Below are 23601 nucleotides of genomic sequence, written 5' to 3' on the forward strand. Positions count from 1 at the left end.
GTCTAGTAAGTCCACAGAACAAAACAGAGAAACACAGAAACAGACAGACAGAGGGCCCCTAGAAACAGTCTTCCAAGTCCGTGGAAGCAAAACTGAAAGCTAGACAATGGCCTCACGCCGACCGGCGGGAGCGACCCGCCTCATCTCAGACCTTTGAGGGGAATCCACATCCCTCCAGAAGGGAGGATTGGAACGTCTTCTGAAACTCCCGGCCCGTGGTCCTCCAGTGCGTCCATTTAGACCACGCCGGGCACTACCAGAATTTCAGAAATGAGCTCACACAGAAGAGACAGGGAATGGACAGACACTAACCGTGGCCAGTCAGGCTCTCTGGGTTGGGGGGGTCCCTCGGGAGTCTTGGGGATCCCGGAGGAGCTCCCAAATGTTATGCCCAGAATTCACGATCCCCAAAGACCACCAGGGAGCCGAGTCTGATGCAAAAGCAAGGAACCTTCATTTGAGCTAGCTCGAGCTCAATCTCCTACCTGCACCGACGCAGCGGTGAGATGCCAGAGAGAGACTGAGTTTCAAAATCACAAAGGTTCATAGGGGTCTAGGGGTAGTTGGTGGGGTGATGGTCGTGGCCTTAGCTGATTGGCTGGGGAAGGATCAGAGTCCCGTTGTGCAGGTTGCCAGGCGTGGTTTGTATGGGAAGTTTGAACGGGTGAGCGGGAAGTTACCCAAGGAGAGCGGCTTTTAGCGAGTGAGCAGGAATTTCTTTCTGCGGGTTTTCCCAGAAAAGGGGGCCATGTCGGAGACATAGTCACTCAAGATGGAGGACACACAACAAAATGGAGTCGGCCAGACTAGGACCGATCTTTCAGCCCAAAGTGCAACTGTCCAGGCAAAGCATACAGAGAACTCTCCAATTCTTTTATTCCTCTGACCTTGCCTTTGCCGTCAGGGTCACTGACGCCCCACTGCCACGCCCATTCTTCTCCTTCCGAGGCTCCCAGCCTGCGCAAGCGCAAAAGAAACTGCCTTTCTTAGTGGAGGGCGCGGATCCCACTACAAAACGCATGCGGCCCTGGCCTGTAAGCCCCGCCCCGACCCCTGCGCTGGCTCGCGAGCGCCTGCCGTTTCTCCGGGCGGGGCGGTGGGCGGGGACTGGGCGGAGAGGCGCGCGCCGGTGCGTGCGTGTGTGCGCGCGCCGCGGGCGGGCCAGTGAAGCCGGCGGCCCTGGCACGTGATACGGGAGCGGCTCGGTCGCTTGGTGGCTTGATCTGTCTGTCCGTCCGCGGGTGCCATCATGGCGGACGCAGCCAGTCAGGTGCTCCTGGGCTCCGGCCTCACCATCCTGTCCCAGCCGCTCATGTACGTGAAGGTGCTCATCCAGGTATGAGTCGTCGCCATCCCTTTCCCCGCCCGGCGCCTTGTTTAGTCGCCGCTGCCCTCCGCGCTTGGCGATCGGCTCCAGCCTTCCCGGGCCTTCAGTCCCCTGAGATGCTGCTTTTTCCCTGCTGCCCCTTCCTTCCCCGCAGGGACAGGTTCCACTGCCCGCGCCTTTTCCACTGCCCATGGGCCTTCCCCAGGTCTCGCTTCCTTCCTGGGGAAGGCGGGGAGGCCCGATCCTTTCCCCGTAGCCAACTGCCGTCCTGCCCTGCCCGGTGGCTCCTCTGAACTTTGTTTTTTCATCCCTGAGGTTGATACTGGCCAGTTGCCACCAAGAGCTTCCCAACCCTCCCTGCATACCCCTCTGAAATTAGCATTCACCTCCTCCCCCGGCCCGAACGCAAGACATTAAATATATTAAAGACAAATTTGATATTAAAGGGGAGCCAACACTTGATTAGCGTTTTTTTTCTTCTTTTTTCTTTGCTACTGTTACTCTTCTGAGATTTAGCACCAGATACCCAGGTAAACACAAGGAGCTCATTCAGAAGTGAGAGGATTCACTGAGCTCACTGAGCGCTCTCCCAAGAGCAGCCCTTGTGACTCATGACAGTGGAAACCACATCTGTCTGAGCTTGGAATAGTTCAGATGAGAGAGTTGAAGCATATATGTTAGTTTCTAATCTACTGTGAAATAATCCTTAAGTGACATTTTACATTCGCAGGCAAGTAACCCAGGTTTTACCTGATGGTACACTATTTGATAGTGTTTTCAGTTGCCTTTCTAGAATTCCCTGTGATGGGCATGTCATTCATTTTTTTAAACTCTTGTTGAGAGTTGACATAATTATGTCATGCATTATTCCAAGGAAGGGAGCAGTGATTAGAACCCCTGTCCTTGCCATCTACCTTTCTGTCAGAAACATGCAAGACCCTAAGGAGGGCCACATTTCTTACTATTGAGTTGATGCTACTCCATATTATGTGTCGCTTGGCTGACCCATGTGGATTCAGATTCCGTACATAAAAGGCTATTATAAAGTAAATTATTTTAACTAAGAACAAAGACTTTGATTGAAATGTGCTATGACATCTAAAACAGAATTGGCACATTTGTAGCTAAATAGTGTCTTGAGATGACATTTTGCAGTAAATCTGCTATGAGCTCAGTACTTCTTCAGGAGACAGTGTTTTTTTAGTGACGTCTAGAGCTCTTGTCTCAAAAATTTTAATATCCTCAGCCCTGATTACTTAACTTCTGTGTGTTGCCAAGTGTCTTTAAGGGTTTTGGTGAAATTTCCAAATACTCAGCTTTATTTATTTATTTTTTTTAGTTTATTTATTTATTTTGAGAGACAGTGGGAGAGGAGCAGGGAAAGAGGGAGAGAGAGAGAGAGGGAGAATCCCAAGCAGACTCCGCACCGTCAGCATAGAGTCTGATGCGAGGCTGGAACCCGTGAACCACGAGATCATGACCTGAGCTGAAGTCAGATGCTTAGCTGACTGAGCCACCCAGGTGCCCCCCGAATACTCAGTTTTAAAAATAGTTGTATGGTAGCGCTTTGAGGGAGCTCAGTCAGGAGTTAATTGAACAGGTTAAGAATCACGGCAATAACGAGTCAAAACCAAGTCCTATGGCATTCGTTCTCTCAACTTTCTCTTTAGCACTAAGAATGCTGAATATATTGTAGAAATAAAATGATAATCATTAACTCTAAAATGGTCTTCATTAGATTATTAATGACAATCAGCTTGTTTAACATGGATTTAGCTTATAATCATTTCCCACATGACTTATCCAACCGTATCTGCATTTGCCTTTTGAGTGTTTCATCTTGATAGCCAAATCCATAGTGGATACTGGCTTAGTCTTCTGTTTTGTCCAAATATAAAAAATGTGTTTGGAGAGCATAGCTGGCTTAGTTGGTATAGCATGCAACTCTTGATCTCCCAGTTGTGAGTTTAAGCCCCACGCTGGGCATGGAGATTACTTTATTTAAAATGTGTTAGATTTTCTTTAGAAAATATTTTTGAGCCTCAGTAAACTGTAGCTTTCCTAACACAAAAGTTCCCTTACTCTGTTTTCAATTTGATACTAGTCCAGCTCAGCTACATGGCTTACTTTGTAGAATTTGAACCAAACAAAAGGAAGCTTGGAGTTTATTGAAACTAGTGTTATCAGTTGAGGGAATAAGAAACTGACAAGGATGATACTTCATCATTGCCTCGGAAAACGTATGCTGTATTTTAACTGAGGTTAAAAATTATAACTTTACAACCAAGGTATTTTGGGGAATATTGCTTAGTATTGATACATCCTATTGTTTTTAAAGGTGGGATATGAGCCTCTTCCTCCAACAATAGGACGAAATATTTTTGGGCGGCAAGTATGTCAGCTTCCTGGTCTGTTTTGTTATGGTAAGTGTTTTTGATTTATTTGGAATTGGAGGACATTGAGGATGATGATAGGTAGGCAGGAGGTATGGAAAGAAAACATATAGAAAGCCTGTTGACATGAAATTTCTATGTAACTATTTCTTTCAGCTGGAATTTAAATCTCTGACTTGTGTTCTTAGCTCAGCACATCGCCAGCATTGACGGGAAGCGTGGGTTGTTCACAGGCTTAACTCCAAGACTGTGCTCAGGAGTCCTTGGGACCGTGGTCCATGGTAAAGTTTTACAGGTAAGAACATCAGTTCATCTTCCCAAAGATTTAGATTACCTTTTATGCAGTTTGTTCTACTGACCAAGAGCAGGGTTATTTTTGCTTTTTGTTTTTTTTAATAATTGTTTACTTTTGGGGGGAGAACACAAGTGAGGGAGGGACAGAGAGAGGCAGGTAGAGGATCCAAAGCAGGCTCTGTGCTGACAGGCTGACAGCAGTGAGCCCAATGCGGGGCTTGAACTCAAGAACAAGGAGATCATGACCTGAGCTGAAGTTGGATGCTCAACTGACTGAGCCACCCAGGTGCCCCAAGAGCAGTTTTAAAGATATATTTATGACCATGATCTTTCTTCCTCTTGAAAACATTTTCTTCAAATATCCATTTTTTTTCTTTTTAAAAATTTACTTATTTTTGAGAAAGAGAGAATGTATGCACAAGTGGGGGAGGGACGGGGGGAGAGAGAGAGAGAGAGAGAGAGAGAGAGAGAGAGAGAATCCCAAGCAGGCTCGGAGCTGTCAGCTGAGCCAACGCAGGGATCCATCTCACAAACTGTGAGATCATGACCTGAGCCAGTGTCATGAGTCAGACACTTAACCGACTGAGCCACGCAGGTGCCCCCAAATACCCATTCTTTTTTTTTTTTTTTTTAATTTTTTTTTTAATGTTTACTTATTTTTGAGACAGAGAGAGGCAGAGCATGAACGGGGGAGGGTCAGAGAGAGAGGGAAACACAGAATCTGAAACAGGCTCCAGGCTCCGAGCAGTCAGCACAGAGCCTGATGCGGGGCTTGAACCCACAGACTGCGAGATCATGACCTGAGCCCAAGTCGGACGCTCAACCAACCGAGCCACCCAGGCGCCCCCAAATACCCATTCTTAATTCTTTCCTGGGACGCAAGGGGAATTTGTATAAAATGAAGCATTTGACTTTGATCTACACAACCTTCGTCCTGTGAATCAGTCATTCTGAGAAGAAAATGAATGCAATTATTCGATCTCCTGCATAGCTCATTTGATTTCTTTGAAGGAGGAAGGAGGCTGATTAAAACATACATATTTCTTTCTGAAGTTATTTTTTTCTTATCATTACTCCTAGTAAAATGTTTTCTGTTACAAACTTATTTTTTATGTATTTATGTTTAAAAGGTTTTTTTATTGATTTATATTTTAAAGTAAGCTGTGTGCCCAATGTGGGTCTTAAACTCACAACCCTGAGATCAGGAGTCGCATGCTCTACCTGTTGAGCCAGCCAAGTGCCCCACAAACTTATTTTCTTAAAAAACTTAGCAAGATAAACATAAAAGTCAGGATAGTGGTTATTTGTGGGAAGAGGGAAGGGAAAAGGGACCATGCATGACATTTGGGGGTAATGGAAATGATTTTCCTTGACCTGGATCATGGCTATGTGGATATTTGTTGTGTGATTATTTATTCCATCATTTATATTTTGTGCACTGTTTCTGCAAATGTGTTAATGTTAAATAAATTAAAAAATTTTTTTTAACCACCAAGGTCCATGTCAACTGCAGGGCTGTAGAAATTTTGGGGAAGTAGGGGAAGAGGTGAGAGGTGGAACTTTGGCTATCTGTATCTGAGGCATTTGATTTTAAGAAAGCCAGAGATCTGAAGTCTGACACTTAACCAGCTGAGCCACCCAGACGCCCCACTAACTGCTTATTTAAATAGTACTGGGCACAATCCTTCATTTACTTTTGTAGGCTTTCACATTACCCCAGTTCTAATGTTTTATCATCTGATGACCATGTCTTGATTTTGTTAGTTTCATGATCTAATTGGCTTCGATCTCATTTTTTTTTAAGTTTTTATTTAAATTCCAATTAGTTAACATACAGTGTAATATTAGTTTTGGGTGTACGGTGTAGTGATTCAGCACTTCCTTAAATCGCCCTCTGCTTATCACAAGTGCCCCCCCCCCCCCCCCGCCTTAGTCCCCATCACCTATTTCACCCATCCCCCACCCCGCCCACCTCCCCTCTAGTATCTATCAGTGTGTTTTCTGTAAAGAGTCTGTTTCCTGGTTTGCCTCTTTTTTTTCCCCCATGATCATTTTTTTTTTTTTAATGTTTTATTTCTTTTTGAGAGAGAGAGACAGTACGAGCAGGGGAGGGGCAGAGAGAGAGAGAGAGAGAGAGGGAGACACAGGATCCGAAGCAGGCTCCAGGCTCTGAGCTGTTAGCACAGAACCCAGTGTGGGGCTTGAACTCGTGAACCATGAGTTCATGACCTGAGCTAAAATCGGATGCTTAACCAACTGAGCCACCCAGGTGCCCCCATTTGTTTTGTTCCTTAAATTTCATGTATGAATGATAATTGGCTTCAATTTTAAATTCTCTTCACCCTTCATTGATTTTTGAGTTGGAAAGGTTTTCAGTAGATTCCTCACATGGAAGCTGTTTCACCCTTTAGCCACTTTATTATTCTTTACACTTATTCTTTTGTTATGTTTTTAGGTAAGCTCCACTCCCATTGCGGGGCTTGAACTCATGACCCCAAGATGAAGAGTTATATGGTCTACCCACTGAGCCAGCCAGGCGCTCCACCTTATACTTATTCTTGTTGTCATGCCTGTGGGCTGAATGTGGAAAAGTGTGGGTAGCCCGTGGGTGAGAGTAATGGAGTCCTAATGGGCAGGTATTTTTGGTGGATTGATTACTAGTGTTTCATTCCCAGCCACACCCTCCCCCGTGCTCAGTGAAAGTATTGCCCTTACCCGAGTGAGATTCACATATGGAAAGACAGCTGTCCTCCAGTGGGCTTCATGTGTAGACTTAGAGCAAAAGTGAAAGTACTACTTGAGAACAAGGTCCTGTATGTTCCAGAAAGTAATAAACTCCCGGTAATCAGGTACCCTGAATATATGTTTCACATGTAGCCAAATGAAATATAACAGGGGATTGGTACTACACTTAGTATCAAAAGCAGCTCCATACAATCAGGAAGAGAGACCAGTTCAGGGTTGGTGAAACTGTTAGCCTTTTATAAGAAAGAGTTCTGTATATTTGAACCAGAATGAAATTAAATTCTGTTCAGAATAGTATAGAAAGGACAGGAGGAAATTTTTATTTTAAGTTTCTTTATTTTTGAGAAAGAGCAGAGGAAGGGCAGAGAGAAGGGGACAGAGAATCCCAAGTGGGCTCTTCCCTGACAGCAGAGAGCCGGACACAGGGCTTGAACTCACAAACCGTGAGATCATGACCTGAGCCGAAGTCGGACACATAACTGACTGAGCCACCCAGGCGCCCCTAGAAATGAGTGAGAATTTTATTTTATTTATTTTTTTTTTAAATTTTTTTTTTTTAATGTTTATTTATTTTTGAGACAGAGACAGAGTGTGAACAGGGGAGGGGCAGAGAGAGAGGGAGACACAGAATCTGAAACAGGCTCCAGGCTCTGAGCTGTCAGCACAGAGCCCAATGCGGGGCTTGAACCCACAAACCGTGAGATCATGACCTGAGCTGAAGTCAGATGCTTAACTGACTGAGCCACCCAGGTGCCCCATGAGTGAGAATTTTAAAATACTCCTGAAACCATTAGAATTACTCTTAACTAAAGACTTGGAATTTGACCCGAAAACATCATATTGCTTAATCTTAACATTTACTCCCTTTCTTCTGATTTTTCTTTTAAATCTTTTTTTAATAGGAAGTATTGTCTGTTTTTTTAATCTGGTATAACTAGTGACTCAATTGTCTGCTTCTTTTATTTAATACCTAGCCCATCTTCTATTTCTGAAGTATCCCACAAATAATATTTCCTCTTCCAATCTAGTCTGAGCCTTGGCAGTGTTCAAGTTCTCTAAAAGAGAACAAAATCTTCTCTCGCCTGTTTTAGAAACAGTCAGGTACAAAAGGAAAAGTGAAGCGATTTTAGCTATTCAGACTTGGCACCAATTCTCTGTTCTTTTGTGCAGTGAAGAAAAGAGCCTTGCCCTAATTTGATATTGGTACTACTTTCTTTTTTTTTAAGTGAGATAAAATTGGTACAAAACATATGTTTCAGGTATACAAAATTATAATTCGACATCTGTGTTCATTACAGAGTGATCGTCTGGTTACCATCCATCACCATACATTTGACCCCATTTGCCCATTTCACTCATCTTCCATCCCCCTTCCCTTCTGGTAACCTGTTCTTCGTGTCTATGAATTGGTTTGGTTTGTTTGTTTAAATTCCACATGTGAGTGAAATGCAGTTTTTGTCTTTCTCTTTCTGACTTATTTCACTTAACTTAGTACCCTGAAGGTCCATCTGTGTCTCAAATGACAAGATTCATTCTTTTTTATGGCTGAGCAATATACTCCATTATGTACATATACCACAATTTCCTTATCCATTCATCCATCGATGGCCATTTAGGTTTTTATATCTTGGCTACTGTAAATAATGCTGCTATAAACGTCAGGGTGCGTGTATCTTTTCAATTTAGTGTTCATATTCTTCAGATAATCCAGAAGTAAAATAGCTGGATTTATATGGTAGTTCTTTAAAAAAGTTTTTTTATTTTTTTTTTTTAATTTTTTTTCAACATTTATTTATTTTTGGGACAGAGAGAGACAGAGCATGAACAGGGGAGGGGCAGAGAGAGAGGGAGACACAGAATCAGAAACAGGCTCCAGGCTCTGAGCCATCAGCCCAGAGCCTGACGCGGGGCTTGAACTCACAGACCGCGAGATCGTGACCTGGCTGAAGTCGGACGCTTAACCGACTGCGCCACCCAGGCGCCCAAAAAAGTTTTTTTATTAACTAATCTCTATCCCTAACACGGGGCTTGAACTCACAACCCTGAGATCAAGAGTCTCATCCTCTACCAACTGAGCCGGCCAGGCACCCCCGATAGTTCTATTCTTAACTTTTTGAGGAGTGTCCATACTGTTGTCCACGGTGGCTGCCTTAGTTGACGTTCCCACCAACAGAATCAGGTCATTTTTCTCCACATCATCTCTAACACCTGTTATTTCTTTTTGTTGACAGCCAATATAACTGATGTGAGGTGGTATCTCATTGTGATTTTGGTTTGCATTTCCCTGCTGATGAGTGATGTTGAGAATCTTTTCATTTGCCTGGTGGCCATCTGTATATCTTGTGTGGAACAATGTAATTTTTTTTTAACGTTTATTTATTTTTGAGACGGAGAGAGACAGAGCATGAACGGGGGAGGGTCAGAGAGAGGGAGACACAGAATCTGAAACAGGCTCCAGGCTCTGAGCTGTCAGCACAGAGCCCGATGCGGGGCTCGAACTCAGACCGTGAGATCATGACCTGAGCCGAAGTCGGCCGCTTAACCGACTGAGCCACCCAGGCGCCCCGTCTGCCCATTTTTTAATTGGGTTGTTTGGTATTGGTTCTGCTTTTTCATGAAAAAGCCATGAGGCTTTTTCCATAACCTTAGGCCTAGGGTATGTTTATACCAGTTTATTTCTGCTAAACATGTATGTTTAGTAAATAATGCCCTTGGGTTTCTGTTTTGGTTTGTTGTCCTGTTTCATTTATCTATCTATCTATCTATCTATTTATTTATTTATTTACTTATTTATTAAAAAAAATTTTTTTTGAGTAAGCCCCACACTGAGGCTTGAACTCACAACCCTGAGATCAAGACCTGAGCTGAGATTAAGAGTCAGATGATTAACTGACTGAGCCATCTAGGCACCCATTTCTTCTCTTAGATGAGAGTTTTCATGAGCATTTGCCTGTTCCTCTAGCTGGCCAATATGTTAAACTTAGTAATAAGATATCTTAGAGACACTTACTTCCAACTGATAATAGAAATAGAAATTATTGGAGATATTCAACAACAAAAAAAAACCCAGAAACTGTTTTACTTTCATTTTATGTCCTCTCTCAATGACACTATGACAGCCCTAATCATCCTTTCTTTTCTTTTCCTTTGTAGCATTACCAGGAATGTGACAAGGTTGAGGTATGTTGGAGCCTATTTGTATGCATGGGTGGCCCATTTCCCTTGCAGATAATTATTGCTCTTTGGTCCTCTTTAGGAGAAGGGACAAGCAGTCAGTTTTCCTTTCATCTCAGTGAGCGTTGGTGTACAGAGTGGCCAGGTGTTGGAACAGTTTTATTTAAAACCATCAAGATAGGGGCACCTAGCTGGCTCATTTGGTGGAACATGTAACTCTTAACCTTGGGGCTGTAGGTTCAAGCCCCGTGTGGTATGTAGAGACTACTTAAAAAAAAATCTTTAAAAAAATTAGAAACAGAAAGAGAGAAAGAAAGAGAGAAGGAAGGAAGGAAGGAAGGAAGGAAGGAAGGAAGGAAGGAAGGAAGGAAGGAAGGAAGGAAGGGAAGGAAGGAAGGAAGGAAGGAAAGAGAGAGAGAGAAAGAAAGAAAGAAAGAAAGAAAGAAAGAAAGAAAGAAAGAAAAAAAAAGAAAGAAAACCTTCAAGATATCTGTCTTTCGTATTGATTTCCAGGATTTAGGCCCTGGGAATGTACAAAAAGAAGTCACACCTTCCTTCGACCAAGTTATCAAAGAGGTAAGAGACAAATTATGTCCTGTGCTATTTCCCAAAATCACAGTGTATGCAGTGTGGCATTTTGTGGAATTAGGATCATCAGGCCTGTGTGTTCAGCGTTTGTTCCAAATGAAATCAGACCTTCAATTTAATTTGGGCTTTTCTATATAGATATCATAAAAAAGAAAAAAAAAAGCTATTTGGATTGCATGCATTTGAAGGAAACTAATTTTGTGGCCATCTCATCTTTAAAATTGAAGAGGTTTTCCTTGAAAGTTTTCTAATGGAGTTGTAAACATCTGGCACAGTGTTAAATTAGTGGCCAGGTCCTTTGTGAATTCGATATTATCCATCTCTCTGGAAAAGCATTTTTTTTTTTAATGTTTATTTACATTTGAGAGAGAGTGTGAAGGGGGGCGGGGCGGGGGGGAGGCAGAGAGAGAGACAGAGACAGAATCTGAAGCAGGCTCCAGGCTCTGAGCTGTCAGCACAGAGCCTGATGTGGGGCTTAAACTCACAAGCCATGAGATCATGACCTGAGCCAAAGTCCTCAATGGACTGAGCCACCCAGATGCCCCTCTATCCGTAAAAGTTTTTACAATGTTATTCTGACTTAGGGGATTGTTCCTCACACCCATTTTCCTCTTCCCATCTCCTGCCTTAGGAGTTTGTTTCATACCTGACTTAATATTTATGCCTTTCAAAAGTACTCTTTGATTTCTTAGTCTTCACATTGTCTAATTGTTTTTAGTGAGGTTGCAATTTTCTCGTAAATGCTGCTTTCTTTTTAAAAAAAAATTTTTTTAATGTTTATTTATTTTTGAGAGACAGAGCGAGAGCAGAGGAGGGGCAGATAGAGAGGGAGACACAGAATCTAAAGCAGGCTCCAGGCTCTGAGCTGTCAGCACAGAGCCCAACATGGGACTCAAACCCACAAACCGCGAGATCATGACCTGAGCTGAAGTCAGACGCTTAACTGACTGAGCCACCCAGGTGCCCTAAATGCTGCTTTCTAAAATATATATTCCAGGGGCACCTGGGTGGCTCTGTCAGTTGAACTTCCATCTCTTGATTTCAGCTCAGATCATGATCCCAGGGATCCCAGGGATTGAGCCCCATGTCAGGCTCTGTGCTGAGCATGAAGCCTGCTTGGGATTCATTCTCTCCCTCCCTCTCTCTCTGTCTCTCTCCCTCTCCCATTCTCCCTTTCCACCCCTCTCACCACCCCCCCCACTCTCCCTCCCTCTGCCTCTCCTCTACTCCCACATGTGCATGATCTCTCTCTTTCAAATAAATGGAAGAAATTAGGTTTAAATAATAAATAAAATATATATTCCAAAGCAAATCTTACTACAAGTGTAGCTATCAGATGAATCAACTTTGTTTCCATAAAGTTTCTACTTTTATTAAAAAATAGAGGAACATGTATTAATATACATTTTGTATTTTCTTAACTTCAGTTGGCCCATCCTGTCCCACAGGCTCTTCTCAGGACTACCATACCATGAGGGCTGTCTTAACTAAATAACTGAAGATAATGTTTAAATGCATAAACGAATGACCTGGTGTATTTACAACCTACCTCCAAGTATTGTAATTTAATTTTCTTTGCTACTTCTTTGCAGAGTCCTGGACAAGAAAGATAAACTAGGATAAATAGCATTTCTGAGATATTGCAGTTACATGGTTGTGGTGGAAAAACAAATCAGAGTTGTTGTGTTGGTACAGATTAACTAGAGCCTGACATTTGAATAATGTAGATATCAGAGTGTGAAATCACAGTGAGAAAGTGACTTCAAAATCTAAAACACAGGCCTCACAGTTTTCTTCCAGCTTGGTTACCATTTGCTAGTGACCCTCCCTGTCGTTTTGCCCTTTTTTTGTCCCCCAATCTGTAAAATCGAGAAGATAACCGAAACCTGCTTTGCACATCAGTTTTGAGAAGTAACCCCAACAGAACGTTGAAATCCACGACTAAGCGGTCTGAGATGATGACAGTGTGTTACAGTATCACGTTCAGGGCAGGAGGGCCCTGTCGCCCACATTACTTCTCACAGGAATTTGAATGTCATTTATTTAGATCTCAGAAGTGTGTGTTGATTGTTTCTAGACAACTCGAGAGATGATGGCTCGTTCTGCTGCTACCCTCATCACACATCCCTTCCACGGTATGTTTGCACTTGGTAACTGAAATCTGATTTGTGACCTTACTTTTTAGAGCATGATCTCTCCTCTCCAACTGCTTAGACAGATTGATGTGGGAGTTCACTTAAGTGCCTTGCCTGTGTGTTTTTTGTTTTTTGTTTGCTTACTTGCTTTGGCATTTATCCAGTTTACCCAGAGAGCAAAGTGTCTTTAGGCGGAAAAAACTTTTTTTCTTTTTCAGGGCTGTCAAAATTTATGTCGACGTAGTTTTAAAAATCTTTTCTCTGTGTTCTGCAGTGATCACTCTGAGATCTATGGTACAGTTCATCGGCAGAGAATCCAAGTACTGGTAAGTGTTTTTATTTCCAAGGATTCAAGGAGATCAGTTGAAGTGCTTTACATTTTTTTTTTTTTTAATCTTTATTTATTTTTGAGAGAGAGAGAGACAAAGTGCGAGCAGGGGAGGAACAGAGAGAGAGGGAGACACAGAATCCAAAGCAGGCTGCAGGCTCCAGGCTCTGAGCTGTCAAAAGTGCTTTCCATTTTTATGGTGCCTTAGATATATCATTTTGATCAAGTTGATATATCATTTGATATGCACACACACAGAAAAGGGAAAATAGAAGAAAATGGCCTGGGCACGTTTAAGAAGCTACCCAAGATCTCAGAGTAAGTTGCAGAGACACTAAAGCCAAAATTCACCCTGACTCCATGTAACTAGGTAGTAATATCTCCACACCTGTCCCAAATTCAACTGTCTTTACAGAGTAAGGGTGGCAGAAAAGGGGGTGGGATATAAATTTGACCTTGTCAAAAGTGATAATTGAACGTTTTCTTTAATAGCTCCAAAATAATCTTCATGTATTTTTGCCTTTCCATCTTCTGTACGTTAGTGGACTTTATGACTCCATAGTAACCATCTATCGTGAGGAAGGCATCCTAGGATTTTTTGCGTGAGTAAATTGTTGATTTGTGTGTGATTATTTGTGGGAGTGGAAAGCTTTAATGAAAATAAGGACATGACTGTTTAATCCCTGGAGAAAATGTACTCTCTGGGTTTACTTCATGTTAAACTCTATTAAGGTCCCTCTGACTTAAATTCTCTTGTAAAGATCCCAAACTTTTACTTCCAGACATCTAAAACACTGGAAATTAGAGGGTTTTGTTTTTTGTTTGGGGGATTTTTTCATTTTGTTTTAACAAATAAATTTATTCCAAGTTTCTACCTTTATAATAAGTTCCTAATGATGTACAGTTGATAAACTAGGGAAACTTAATTTTTGAAAAATGGGAGAATTACCTAACATGTATCTTCCTTATCCTGTGAGTAACATGTTTTTGCAAGGCTATATCTGTTCCCTTGAATTTCCTTTAGAAGAACTTAGACTACTACTGTCATTCTTCTGTTAACAACAGAAACTGTAAATGGTCCTTTTTCATTTTCAGAGGGTTTCCATGTTACTGATTTTATTTGAGCGTCCTAGTCTGGGAGAGGGGCGCCTGACTGCCTCAGGTGGTGGAGCACACGACTCTTGAGTTCAAGGTTGTGAGTTCCAAGCCCCACGTTGGGCATGGAGCCTACTTTAAAGAAAAAAAAAAGTAAAACCAAACAAATCGCCTGGGAGATAGGCAGGGTGGTTACTATTATTCTCATTATAGAGGTGAAAAAAAGTTGATGCTCTGGGAATTTCATTTGCTGCCGGTCACGTAGCTGATAGGTAGTGGAAGTGGCATTTGAACCCCGGTCTTCAGTCTGTGGGGTAATGTTCATCCCGCAATTGCATACTGCCTCACCTAGGTCACCCAGGCCCTGGGAATGTGTTTTTTGATATCCCTCATCTATCTCTGGGCCATTCTTGTTTTGTTTTGTGATTTTGTAGCCATTTTTAGCCCTGTCAAATTTAAGTATCAAATACCTTAGCCAAAATTATATGTATTTTTAAAATTATTATTCATTTATTATGATTTACATGTTTTTTATTCCTAATCACTTATTATGCATTCTTTTTTTTATTTTTTTTTAACGTTTATATATTTTTGAGACAGAGAGAGACAGAGCATGAAGGGGGAGGGTCAGAGGGAGAGGGAGACACAGAATCTGAAGCAGGCTCCGGGCTCCGAACTGTCAGCACAGAGCCCGACGCGGGGCTCAAACTCATGGACCACAAGATCGTGACCTGAGCTGAAGTCGGACGCTTAACCGACTGAGCCACCCAGGCGCCCATACATTCTTTTTTTTTTTTTTTTAATTATATCCAAATTAGTTAGCATACAGTGCACCAATGATTTCAGGAGTAGATTCCTTAGTGCCCCCTCCCACAACCCCTCCAGTAACCCTCAGTTTGTTCTCCATATTTATGAGTCTCTTCTGTTTTGTCCCCCTCCCTGTTTTTGTATTATTTTTGTTTCCCTTCCCTTCTGTTCATCTGTTTTGTCTCTTAAAGTCCTCATATGAGCGAAGTCATATGATTTTTGTCTTTCTCTGACTAATTTCACTTAGCATAATACCCTCCAGTTCCATCCACATAGTTGCAAATGGCAAGATTTCATTCTTTTTGATTGCCGAGTAATACTCCATTGTATATATATCCCACATCTTCTTTATCCATTCATCCATCGATGGACATTTGGGCTCTTTCCATACTTTGGCTATTGTTGTTAGTGCTGCTATAAACATTAGGGTGCATGTGTCCCTTTGAAACAGCACCCCTGTATCCCTTGGATAAATACCTAGTAGTGCAATTGCTGGGTCGTAGGGTAGTTCTATTAGTTTCTTGAGGAACCTCCAAACTGTTTTCCAGAGTGGCTGCAGCAGCTTGCATTCCCAAGCCAAAACTATATTTAAGTCTCTTATCTGAAGCAGGCACATTTTTGTCCCCTCTTGCTTATAGTTATTGATAGTAAGATGAACCATTGGCCAGAGCTCCAGGATGTATAGCTGGTCTGCATTTGAAAAATGGAAATTGGGTTGCTTGGGTGGCTCAATCCATTAAGTGTCTCAGTCTTGATCTCAGCTCAGGTCTTAATCTCAGGGTCGTGAGTTCAAGCCCTGTGTTGGGCTCCATGCCCAGCGTGGAGACTCCTTTAAAAAAAAAAAAAGGGAAAATGGGAAAGTCATTAGAGATTAGCCTCTAGTATAGTTACATTACGTAGAATGAACTAGTTAGGACTAGATTCTGGCGGTCAGTGTCTTTTCAGTTCTCTAGAAGACTTTAAAATCTGTCTTTGAGAAGTGTTTGTATTGAGTGGATTATCTTTTTACTGATCACATTTTTTGGCTCTTATTTTTATTGTTTTTCATGTAGGGGTCTTATTCCTCGCCTCCTAGGTGACATCATTTCTTTGTGGCTCTGTAACTCACTGGCCTACCTCGTCAATACCTATGCACTGGACAGTGGGGTAGGTTGTGATCTTGATGAGATGTGCTGGTGCTGACTTTATTGTTTTCACTGGGCAGCTTGGGTAGCTTTAAAGTAAGGTACTGTACTAGTCTGTACAGCACATGTGACTTGGGGTTTTGAGTTCAAGCCTCACATTTGGCATGGAGCCTGCTAAAAAAAAAAAAAAAAAAAAAAAAAAGATAAAGTAAGGTGGCACTTTATTATCAGTCAGCTTTTCAAAGGCTGATGGAATGACCTGTGCTATTTACCATGAAAAGATGCACCTAAAAAATCCTTAGGGTATGGCTGAGTCAGCCGAAGAAATCTAGCCCTGTCTCTGTGCTGCAAGGAGATCACATCTGTATTGGTACATAATTTTGGAGGGCAGTGCAAAGCAGGACAGTTTTATAGCATATTGATGGTGTTTCATCTAATCTGAAGTGTTAATGGGACTCCTGCTTTGGGCTTTTTAGAAACCTCAGCCTGGGAAGTTTTGAGAATTAGTCTTTCCTGGAAGCTGCGGGCCTCTTCGTGCACAGGCAGCCCCATAGCATAGTGGGAAATAGAACACACACAGAGGGAGGACTGAATCCACGCTGTCCACTTCTAGAGTACGGAGACTTGTCTCTGCAGCATCTGGTGCACAGCTGGGTGTATGTAGAGGTAATGACTTGTCCCTCAGGTGTACCACAAATGTAGTTTCCAGGGATTGGATTTCTAGGACATCAGAAAAGGTTACTTTTTTTTTCTTTTTTTTTTTTTAAATCCTGGGTCTATCACATTTGTTCCTAAGCCATTGTAGTCTAATGCAAATTTGTCTCTTAATGTTGAATCAAGTTGATGATTTAGTTCACTGCCTTTTTATGGTCACAATCAGTATTTTATGTTTTCATCTCAAAATTAATTTTTAGGCTGTCAAAGAAACTAAAAATTTAGCGATCAAATATATTGATATGAGTGGGGACAATTAGCTGTTAGCATCATCTTAATTTTCTCATTCTGAAAAGGCTTTATTCCTGTTTTAGGTTTCCACCATGAGTGAAATGAAGAGTTATTCCCAAGCTGTCACAGGAGTGAGTTTTTTAAAACCCCCTTAACCTTCTAGTTGTGTTTTGTTTCCTTTTCAATTTCATCTGGGTCGTGTCATCACAGATGTCTCACAGGAATGTCTCTCAAGTTCATTAATGTTTCTCAGAGGTGAGAATGACCCAGGGTCCCCTTGTCACAGGAGTGGCATTAACAAGCCCACGTGGTTTGGTCTATGCCACTGTGCCCCCAAGTCTCAGGCCTGCTGCTCGCGGCACCCCACTGATCCTGTACCAGACAACTTCACCCTCTTGAGTCTGTGGAGTTTTCCAGTAGTTGACTTCTGAAGTAACTTCCATCATTTTTGGAAGGACCTCATGTTTTCTTACTTTCTTCAGGGGTGTTTTGAAAGGCTTCATTGTATTTGATTGCATTTACTTTTTCTCTTAAATAATGTAATTCAGTTTTATTTGAAGGAGGACTCTGTCACGGTACGAGATGCCTTCTGGCCTTTTGTTAAAGTGTTGGATGTATCGGTATGTTAAGAGGAGGAAGCATTTCCAGGCTCAAAAATGTGAGCTACTGAGAAAGCAAAGCTAGTGGTGGAGCGTTGCCCACAGTGGCGCTAGGGCTTTAAGGGAGAGGAAGGAAGAGAATAAAGATTCAGAATGACCTAATAACTTAGCTGTCTTTTTACCACTTCACAGTTTTTTGCCAGTATGTTGACCTATCCCTTTGTGCTTGTCTCTAATCTTATGGCTGTCAACAACTGTGGGTAAGTGCCCTGCATTTCTTATTCTAGTAGTTGGCTGCCTGTATGCCTGCCCGGCAGAGCAGTCCAGGGAGAAATTTGGGGAGGAAAAGTACAGTTGATGCCGTTACTAGATTTCCTAAATCTTTTCCCTGAATGCCCCATGTACCAGCAGTGGCATCAATGTATGTTTGATTATAAGCAGCCGTCTCATATCCTCTGTTAGAATATCTCTCAAGTACTTACAGATAATATTCCCTTCCCTGTAGTTTAGGTCCTCTTCTGAAAAGGTGGGATTGTGATCAAATGACTCTATTTCTATATCTTTCCTTTATTTGAAGTCTTTATCTTCCTTTTAATGAAACTTACAAAGGATATGTCAGGGGTTGAGTGGCAGCTTGTCGGGGCTTCATGGAGAAAGTAAGTTTCTTTCCTAGGAACTTCATGGAAAAAGAAAGTTTTAAAGAAAAAAAAAGTAGGATATTTGGTCCATAGAAAGTTTCTTTCTTTTTTTTCATGGGAAGTTTTTTAACCTTTCACTGTGTTGGTTGAGAAGGATGGATGGGGGTACGGTGGTGGACACCACCGATTTCCAGCTTCTGGACGCCGAGTAACGACCGCATTGGGCAGGAGTTTTGCCTCTTTCTTTAAGTCAGGACAGTTCCAGTGCAGTGCCTGGCGCCATATGCTGTTAGACGTGTCACTGTTTTCAAACAAGGTATCAAATAGATAGCTGTGTGGAGATTCGAGCATAGTTATCATACTTCCTGTCATGTCACATTCTGGTTGTTTTGTGCCCAGTAGGGCCCCTGCCACATCTTAACCCAGAGCGTAGTAAAAGAATGAGTTGAGGGTATTCCTGTCCCTGACAGATTTTTAGGGAGGAAGAGATTACGGGTTATATCTGAGTATGTAGTCACCACTGTTTAGATTCATTGCCATATTTAGGCTCTGTTGAACATCACTTAGCTTTTAAGTCTCCTTTCCCTGCTTATAACTGCTGTGTTCTAGAATTATATTTGTTCACAAATTAAAAACCCAGATGTTTTAGAAAATGCCTAATTGGTTGACGTTTCTGTTTCCTTGCTGTTTCAAAACCTAAATATGAGGGAGGAAAATCCTTTTGGGATGCTTGCTCTTTTTTCCCTTTCTGAATATTTGTTTCATTAGAGCTAAAATTGTCTCTTGGGGAACTTTCTAGGTAAGAGAGTATTTTGACAAAGATTTATTGAACTCTTGAGAGAACGCTTTGTAAATGTTAATTTGAATAGCTAATCTTTTTTTTTTTTTTCCTCCGGTTTAGGCTTGCTGGTGGATGCCCTCCCTACTCCCCAATATATACTTCCTGGATAGATTGCTGGTGCATGCTGCAGAAGGAGGTACTAGTGTCTTACTCTCTCTCTCCTTCCATCCCTCCCTCCCTTCCTCATCACCCCTCCTCTCTATTTTCTTTTATTTTGTTTTTGTTTGTTTTCTTAAATAACGTCTCTGGAATCCCAGGTTAATTTTTGTAGCTTACCCTTTAACTACCAATTAATGCACCCTTTCCAGTGTTCCATGTATCGCTCCAGCATAGTCAAAAAATGTGCTGCTGAGAAGTCATCAGGAGGGGTAATGAGGAATTGAGAATCTCTGGATGTGACCTGGAAGCCATTTGAGCGATCACATTCAAATTACAAGTAGGGTCCAGGTAGACAGTTATCCTGGTGGTTAAAATGATGGTCTCGATTTCAGATTATTTTTTTCCAACCTCATCTTTTTTCTTGTAACTTCCCACAATCTCCTTATATATTCAGGTGTTTTCCTACAGTAGAGAGGAAACTGAGAAACAAGAAGCTGTTTGTTTTACGACATTATTTGTCACAGTGATGTTGATGGAGCTGGCCTCTTACTTCTGGAGTGTTTTTAGAGAATGATTTTGTCCAGACTCCAGTTTCTGGGTTTGTTATTGTGAGGTGTGTCACATGCAACCACAGGTCTCAATCAGTCTGGCCAAAGCTTTATTAGGAACCAAAATGGGTGGCTGTGTGCTGAATGTAACACGGGATCACTTCTAATGGCCATCAGTTTAAAGCTGTTTTTAAGCAGGAAGCACTTTTTAGAGGATTGTAGAAGATAGCGTATGAGGAAGCTCTTTGTTGCATTTTGTTATGGCACTTGTAATGCGTGTGAGAAAGGCCTTTGTTCACAGAGCTCAGCCTAAACTATGAATGAAAAAGGCTTAAGTGCTACTGTAGCTGCCTTTTTGCCCAGTGTGCAAGCCCAGCAAGCCTTGTATGAATCCAAGCTAGAACACGAACGATTGCCATACACACCTAACATGAACGTTCTGGGTTCCATTCTGAGTCTTACACTCTCTATTGGGCAGTCTCTTATCGTGGTCCCCATTTAAAGGAAAGATGGCCTTTCTTTCCCTGCTTCCTAACTAACCCCCTGCTGTCGGAAGAAAGCAGATAGAAAATGTATTAGGGTATCAGACACCTTGTCGAGGGAGCAGTCAGTCCCAGAAGTGCTTAGGACAAGAGCAGCAATCTTGATGGGGTATTTGCTATATATCAGGCATCGTGCTGAGAGCCTGTATCAGCTCGTGCAACTCTCAAAATAACCATATGAGGAGGATGCATAGGTACCATTCTTTATCATCCCACTTCCCATCTGAAGAAACTGGGACTTTGAACCATTAAATAACACTAATTATATAACCCAAGGTTATAGAGTCTGTATTTGTGAGAGCGGGATCTGTGTGCAGCCAGTCTAACTTGAGTCTAGTCACTTAAGCTCCTAAGGTTATTGCTTTAATTGTAACATTTTAGAAGTACTTCATAGAGACCTGACCATTCCATTAAAAAGTAAATAAAATCTAGCACTTGGCGAGTGGTAGGACTGTCTCCGCACTTTGTATGTACTGACTCATTTGATAACCCAGCCGGCAAGTGGCAGAGCCAGAATCCAAACTGGGAATTCTGTCAAAATAAGTCAGAAATTCTTGCCTTACCCGCATGGCAAAACTGTAAGTTAGTTCCACGAAAGCTCGGCTTGAGTCAGAGTGCACGTTGCTGCTCTGTACAGTGACAGCCCAGTCTTTCCTGGCCATTTTAGTCACGTCTCCAGAAACGTGTCCAGTTGGATCTCTCTGCTGATTTGGACTGGCTGACCTCATGTTCACACTAGACTTTATTTGTTTTTATTTTATTTTTTTTTCCAGGGAAATATGAGCCGAGGAAATAGCTTGTTTTTCCGGAAGGTCCCCTTTGGGAAGACTTATTGTTGTGACCTGAGAATGTTAATTTGAAGATGTGGGGCAGGGACAGTGACATTTCTATAGTCCCAGATGCACAGAATTATGGGAGAGAACATTGATTTCTATACAGTGTGGCGCGCTTTTTTAATAATCAATCTTGGGAAAATGGAGGTGTTTGGTGTCTGCCTTTTTTGTTCTTTTTCCCAGCACTACGTAATTTACCACTGAGAGTTCCCCTTAGTTACTATCCTGAAATGGGATGTTTGTGCCTCAGATTCCTTACTTAGAAAACAAAAGTTGCATTTTCCTAAAGGTATAGGCAGGTGGTCATGTGACTTGAGTCTTAATTTTAAGGCTTTTAAAATGTAGAGTACATTCGCAAGAAAGAAATAGTTCTATAAAACTTAAGAAATTTAATAAGGTAAACTATATGGGAGGTTATGCATACCTTTTCTTTAGCAGACCCTAAAACCTCAGCATCCACCAGAATCTGCCTCTCATTATCTGCTTCTAAGCACATTTGATTCACCCTCTCATTCTTCAAAAAAAAGACCATTGCTAAATTACCTTGGAAAATCTCTACAGGGGTATCCACTCCTTCAGTTTCTTATTGCAAAGTAATAAATTGTTGCCAACAACAAAAGGGAAAATTACAGAGAACAAACAAGATTTGGAAAGGAAGCATAATGGCTTCTTTCCCCCCTCCAAAGAAATTCTTATCATATAAAATATGAAAAGCAAATACAGCAGCGGTAACCCCCCCTTTTTTTCAGTAGCCCCCTTTCTTAGAAGTCTTTGCGGAAGTCCCTAAATTATTTTCATTGTATATAATTTTTCTATGTGATTATAATCTTATAATATTTTCTTCAGTCTTTAATTTTGTTTCTTTTTTGTTGTTGCCGAAGGTGAGTAGTTTACTTTTCATTCCTAATGATGCCCTTGGAAAGTGTACTTATAACTCCTTATCTGATAACGCAGACTTAAGTCCGCAGGGTTCTTAGGATGTTGACCATCTCGCATGTCATACCCTCAGTTAAGCATGTTAACATTTATAGGAGGAAAAAAATCACTTTAGAAGGAAATAATTTCAACTCAAGCATAAAGCTCCTATTTACTCAGGCCTTTTTAAAGCAGGTTAAAATGCTCTAAAAAATGAGAAAGCATATGGTTTCACTACTTAAGTAATCCACTGGATGTTGCCAAATGAGCAAGCACTTAATTTGCTGCTCCTCAGACTTCTCTATCAAAAGAGCAGCGCCCATAATATTAGTGTGAGCATGTAGGGGTGTCCTCCCTCCCTCAGGGTTTAGGAATACAGCCTGAAGTTCATGAGTAGCCTACCTTGAAATGTCTTTGATGTCTCTTACTTTGTTGCAAGAATGTAAATTTTATATTCTATTCAATATTATATGCATTTGTTTTAATATGAAAGTGTTTTTGCATTACCCACTCCCCCCTCCCCAAAAAATCTTCAGTAAAGATGATCTAGGAAAATGTGCCATGTTTATTATCCTGTGGCTTCTGTGCTCATAATACCTGCCTGTTTCTAGTCGAGAAGCTTATTGGACTCTAAGAACCAGTCTGCCACCAGAGGGCGCCAAGGCTTCGGTTTTGCCTATGCAATTGGGCCGTGAAAAATTTTAGGAAAGCCTGGGAGTGCTCAAAGTGCTGTCCCATCAGTTAGTCTAACTGCATCCAAGGTATGGCTACAATAAGGGTACTATACCAGTGGTCCTCCATAATATTATATAAGCTGTTAACATAATGAAACATCTATAGAGCTTATTCAGGAGTTAGTTAAATGCGTGTAGGTATTCTTAAGATACACCTGCAAGAAATAATGAACTGACTCATACGTGTAAATAGTACAAACCTAGATAAAGATCATCTAGTAAGCTGCACCTGTGAAACTGGGCAAGTGGTTTGGCTTGGCAAGTGCTGAGCTAAGTTCCCAGGAAATATTCCCCCAGGGGGTGTGATGGTCATTGAAGCAAAGAATCTGGGATTTTCTGCAACTTTTGGAGTGGCTGTATAAACTGCAGAGTATAAGAGTAACCTTAGGGTGAAAGAAACTAACCGTAGCTCTCCATTCCAACTTCTTACTGATACCTAAGCATAACCTCGGCATTGCCTCTAATTTTCTACTCTAGGAATACCTTCCTTTCCCTCTCCTCATTGAGATTTTCCCCGTACGGTGAGATTCCATCCCAGTGCCATCTCTCTGTGAAGTCTCTCAGTCTCTCAGCCCTCCCAACCAGATGAGGTCTGCCTTCAAACTCCTCTGCCCCAGGGCTTGTAATTACAGTACAGACTAGTCTGACAAAATGGAAACTGCATCTGCTACTTACTTCTAAGTTCAAGGCTTACAGAGCAGTGGCATTACTTCTCTCTGATCTGAAAATATGTGAAGAAAAAGAAAAATCCTCTTTAGCCCCTTAAAGCAGGCCCACTAAAACATCAGCCTTGCTGGGCTTTATAGAAAAACTAGCCTTTCACCTAGCAGTACATGCAGTTGGTCAGTTTGAGGTCCTGTGGCAGGTTAAGGGAGAAAGAAGAGAGAACGAGTATTG

At 41.8% G+C, this 23601-nt stretch overlaps 1 protein-coding gene across 2 annotated transcripts; it reads left to right on the forward strand.

Moving 5' to 3' along the window:
• Window positions 1-1142: 1142 nt before the first annotated feature.
• Window positions 1143-22529, forward strand: MTCH2 (mitochondrial carrier 2). Of its 2 annotated transcripts, XM_086677425.1 has the most exons (13): window positions 1145-1336; window positions 3666-3750; window positions 3909-4015; window positions 9913-9939; window positions 10447-10509; window positions 12599-12656; window positions 12931-12982; window positions 13527-13586; window positions 15939-16032; window positions 17039-17086; window positions 17747-17814; window positions 19094-19169; window positions 20996-22529. In XM_086677425.1, the coding sequence occupies exons 1-13, from the start codon at window positions 1250-1252 to the stop codon at window positions 21080-21082; spliced, it is 912 nt and encodes a 303-aa protein (XP_086533551.1). In that variant the 5' UTR covers window positions 1145-1249; the 3' UTR covers window positions 21083-22529. The 2 variants fall into 2 exon arrangements, with proteins under 2 accessions (XP_086533552.1, XP_086533551.1); XM_086677426.1 differs by lacking the exon at window positions 9913-9939 and having other exon boundaries at window positions 1143-1336.
• The last annotated feature ends 1072 nt before the right edge of the window (window positions 22530-23601 follow it).

This window comes from Puma concolor, chromosome D1, assembly GCF_028749965.1.
Source record: "Puma concolor isolate L17-30 chromosome D1, mPumCon1.1.hap2, whole genome shotgun sequence".
In the NCBI taxonomy this organism is placed as follows: domain Eukaryota; kingdom Metazoa; phylum Chordata; class Mammalia; order Carnivora; family Felidae; genus Puma; species Puma concolor.

Excerpts from the sequence above, each read along its gene's own strand:
- MTCH2 (XM_086677425.1), top strand. The coding sequence starts at position 1,250 with ATGGCGGACGCAGCCAGTCAGGTGCTCCTGGGCTCCGGCCTCACCATC. Across the intron at positions 16,033-17,038 it reads CCTATGCACTGGACAGTGGG|GTTTCCACCATGAGTGAAAT; the intron begins GTAGGTTGTGAT and ends TTCCTGTTTTAG. Across the intron at positions 17,815-19,093 it reads ATGGCTGTCAACAACTGTGG|GCTTGCTGGTGGATGCCCTC; the intron begins GTAAGTGCCCTG and ends CCTCCGGTTTAG.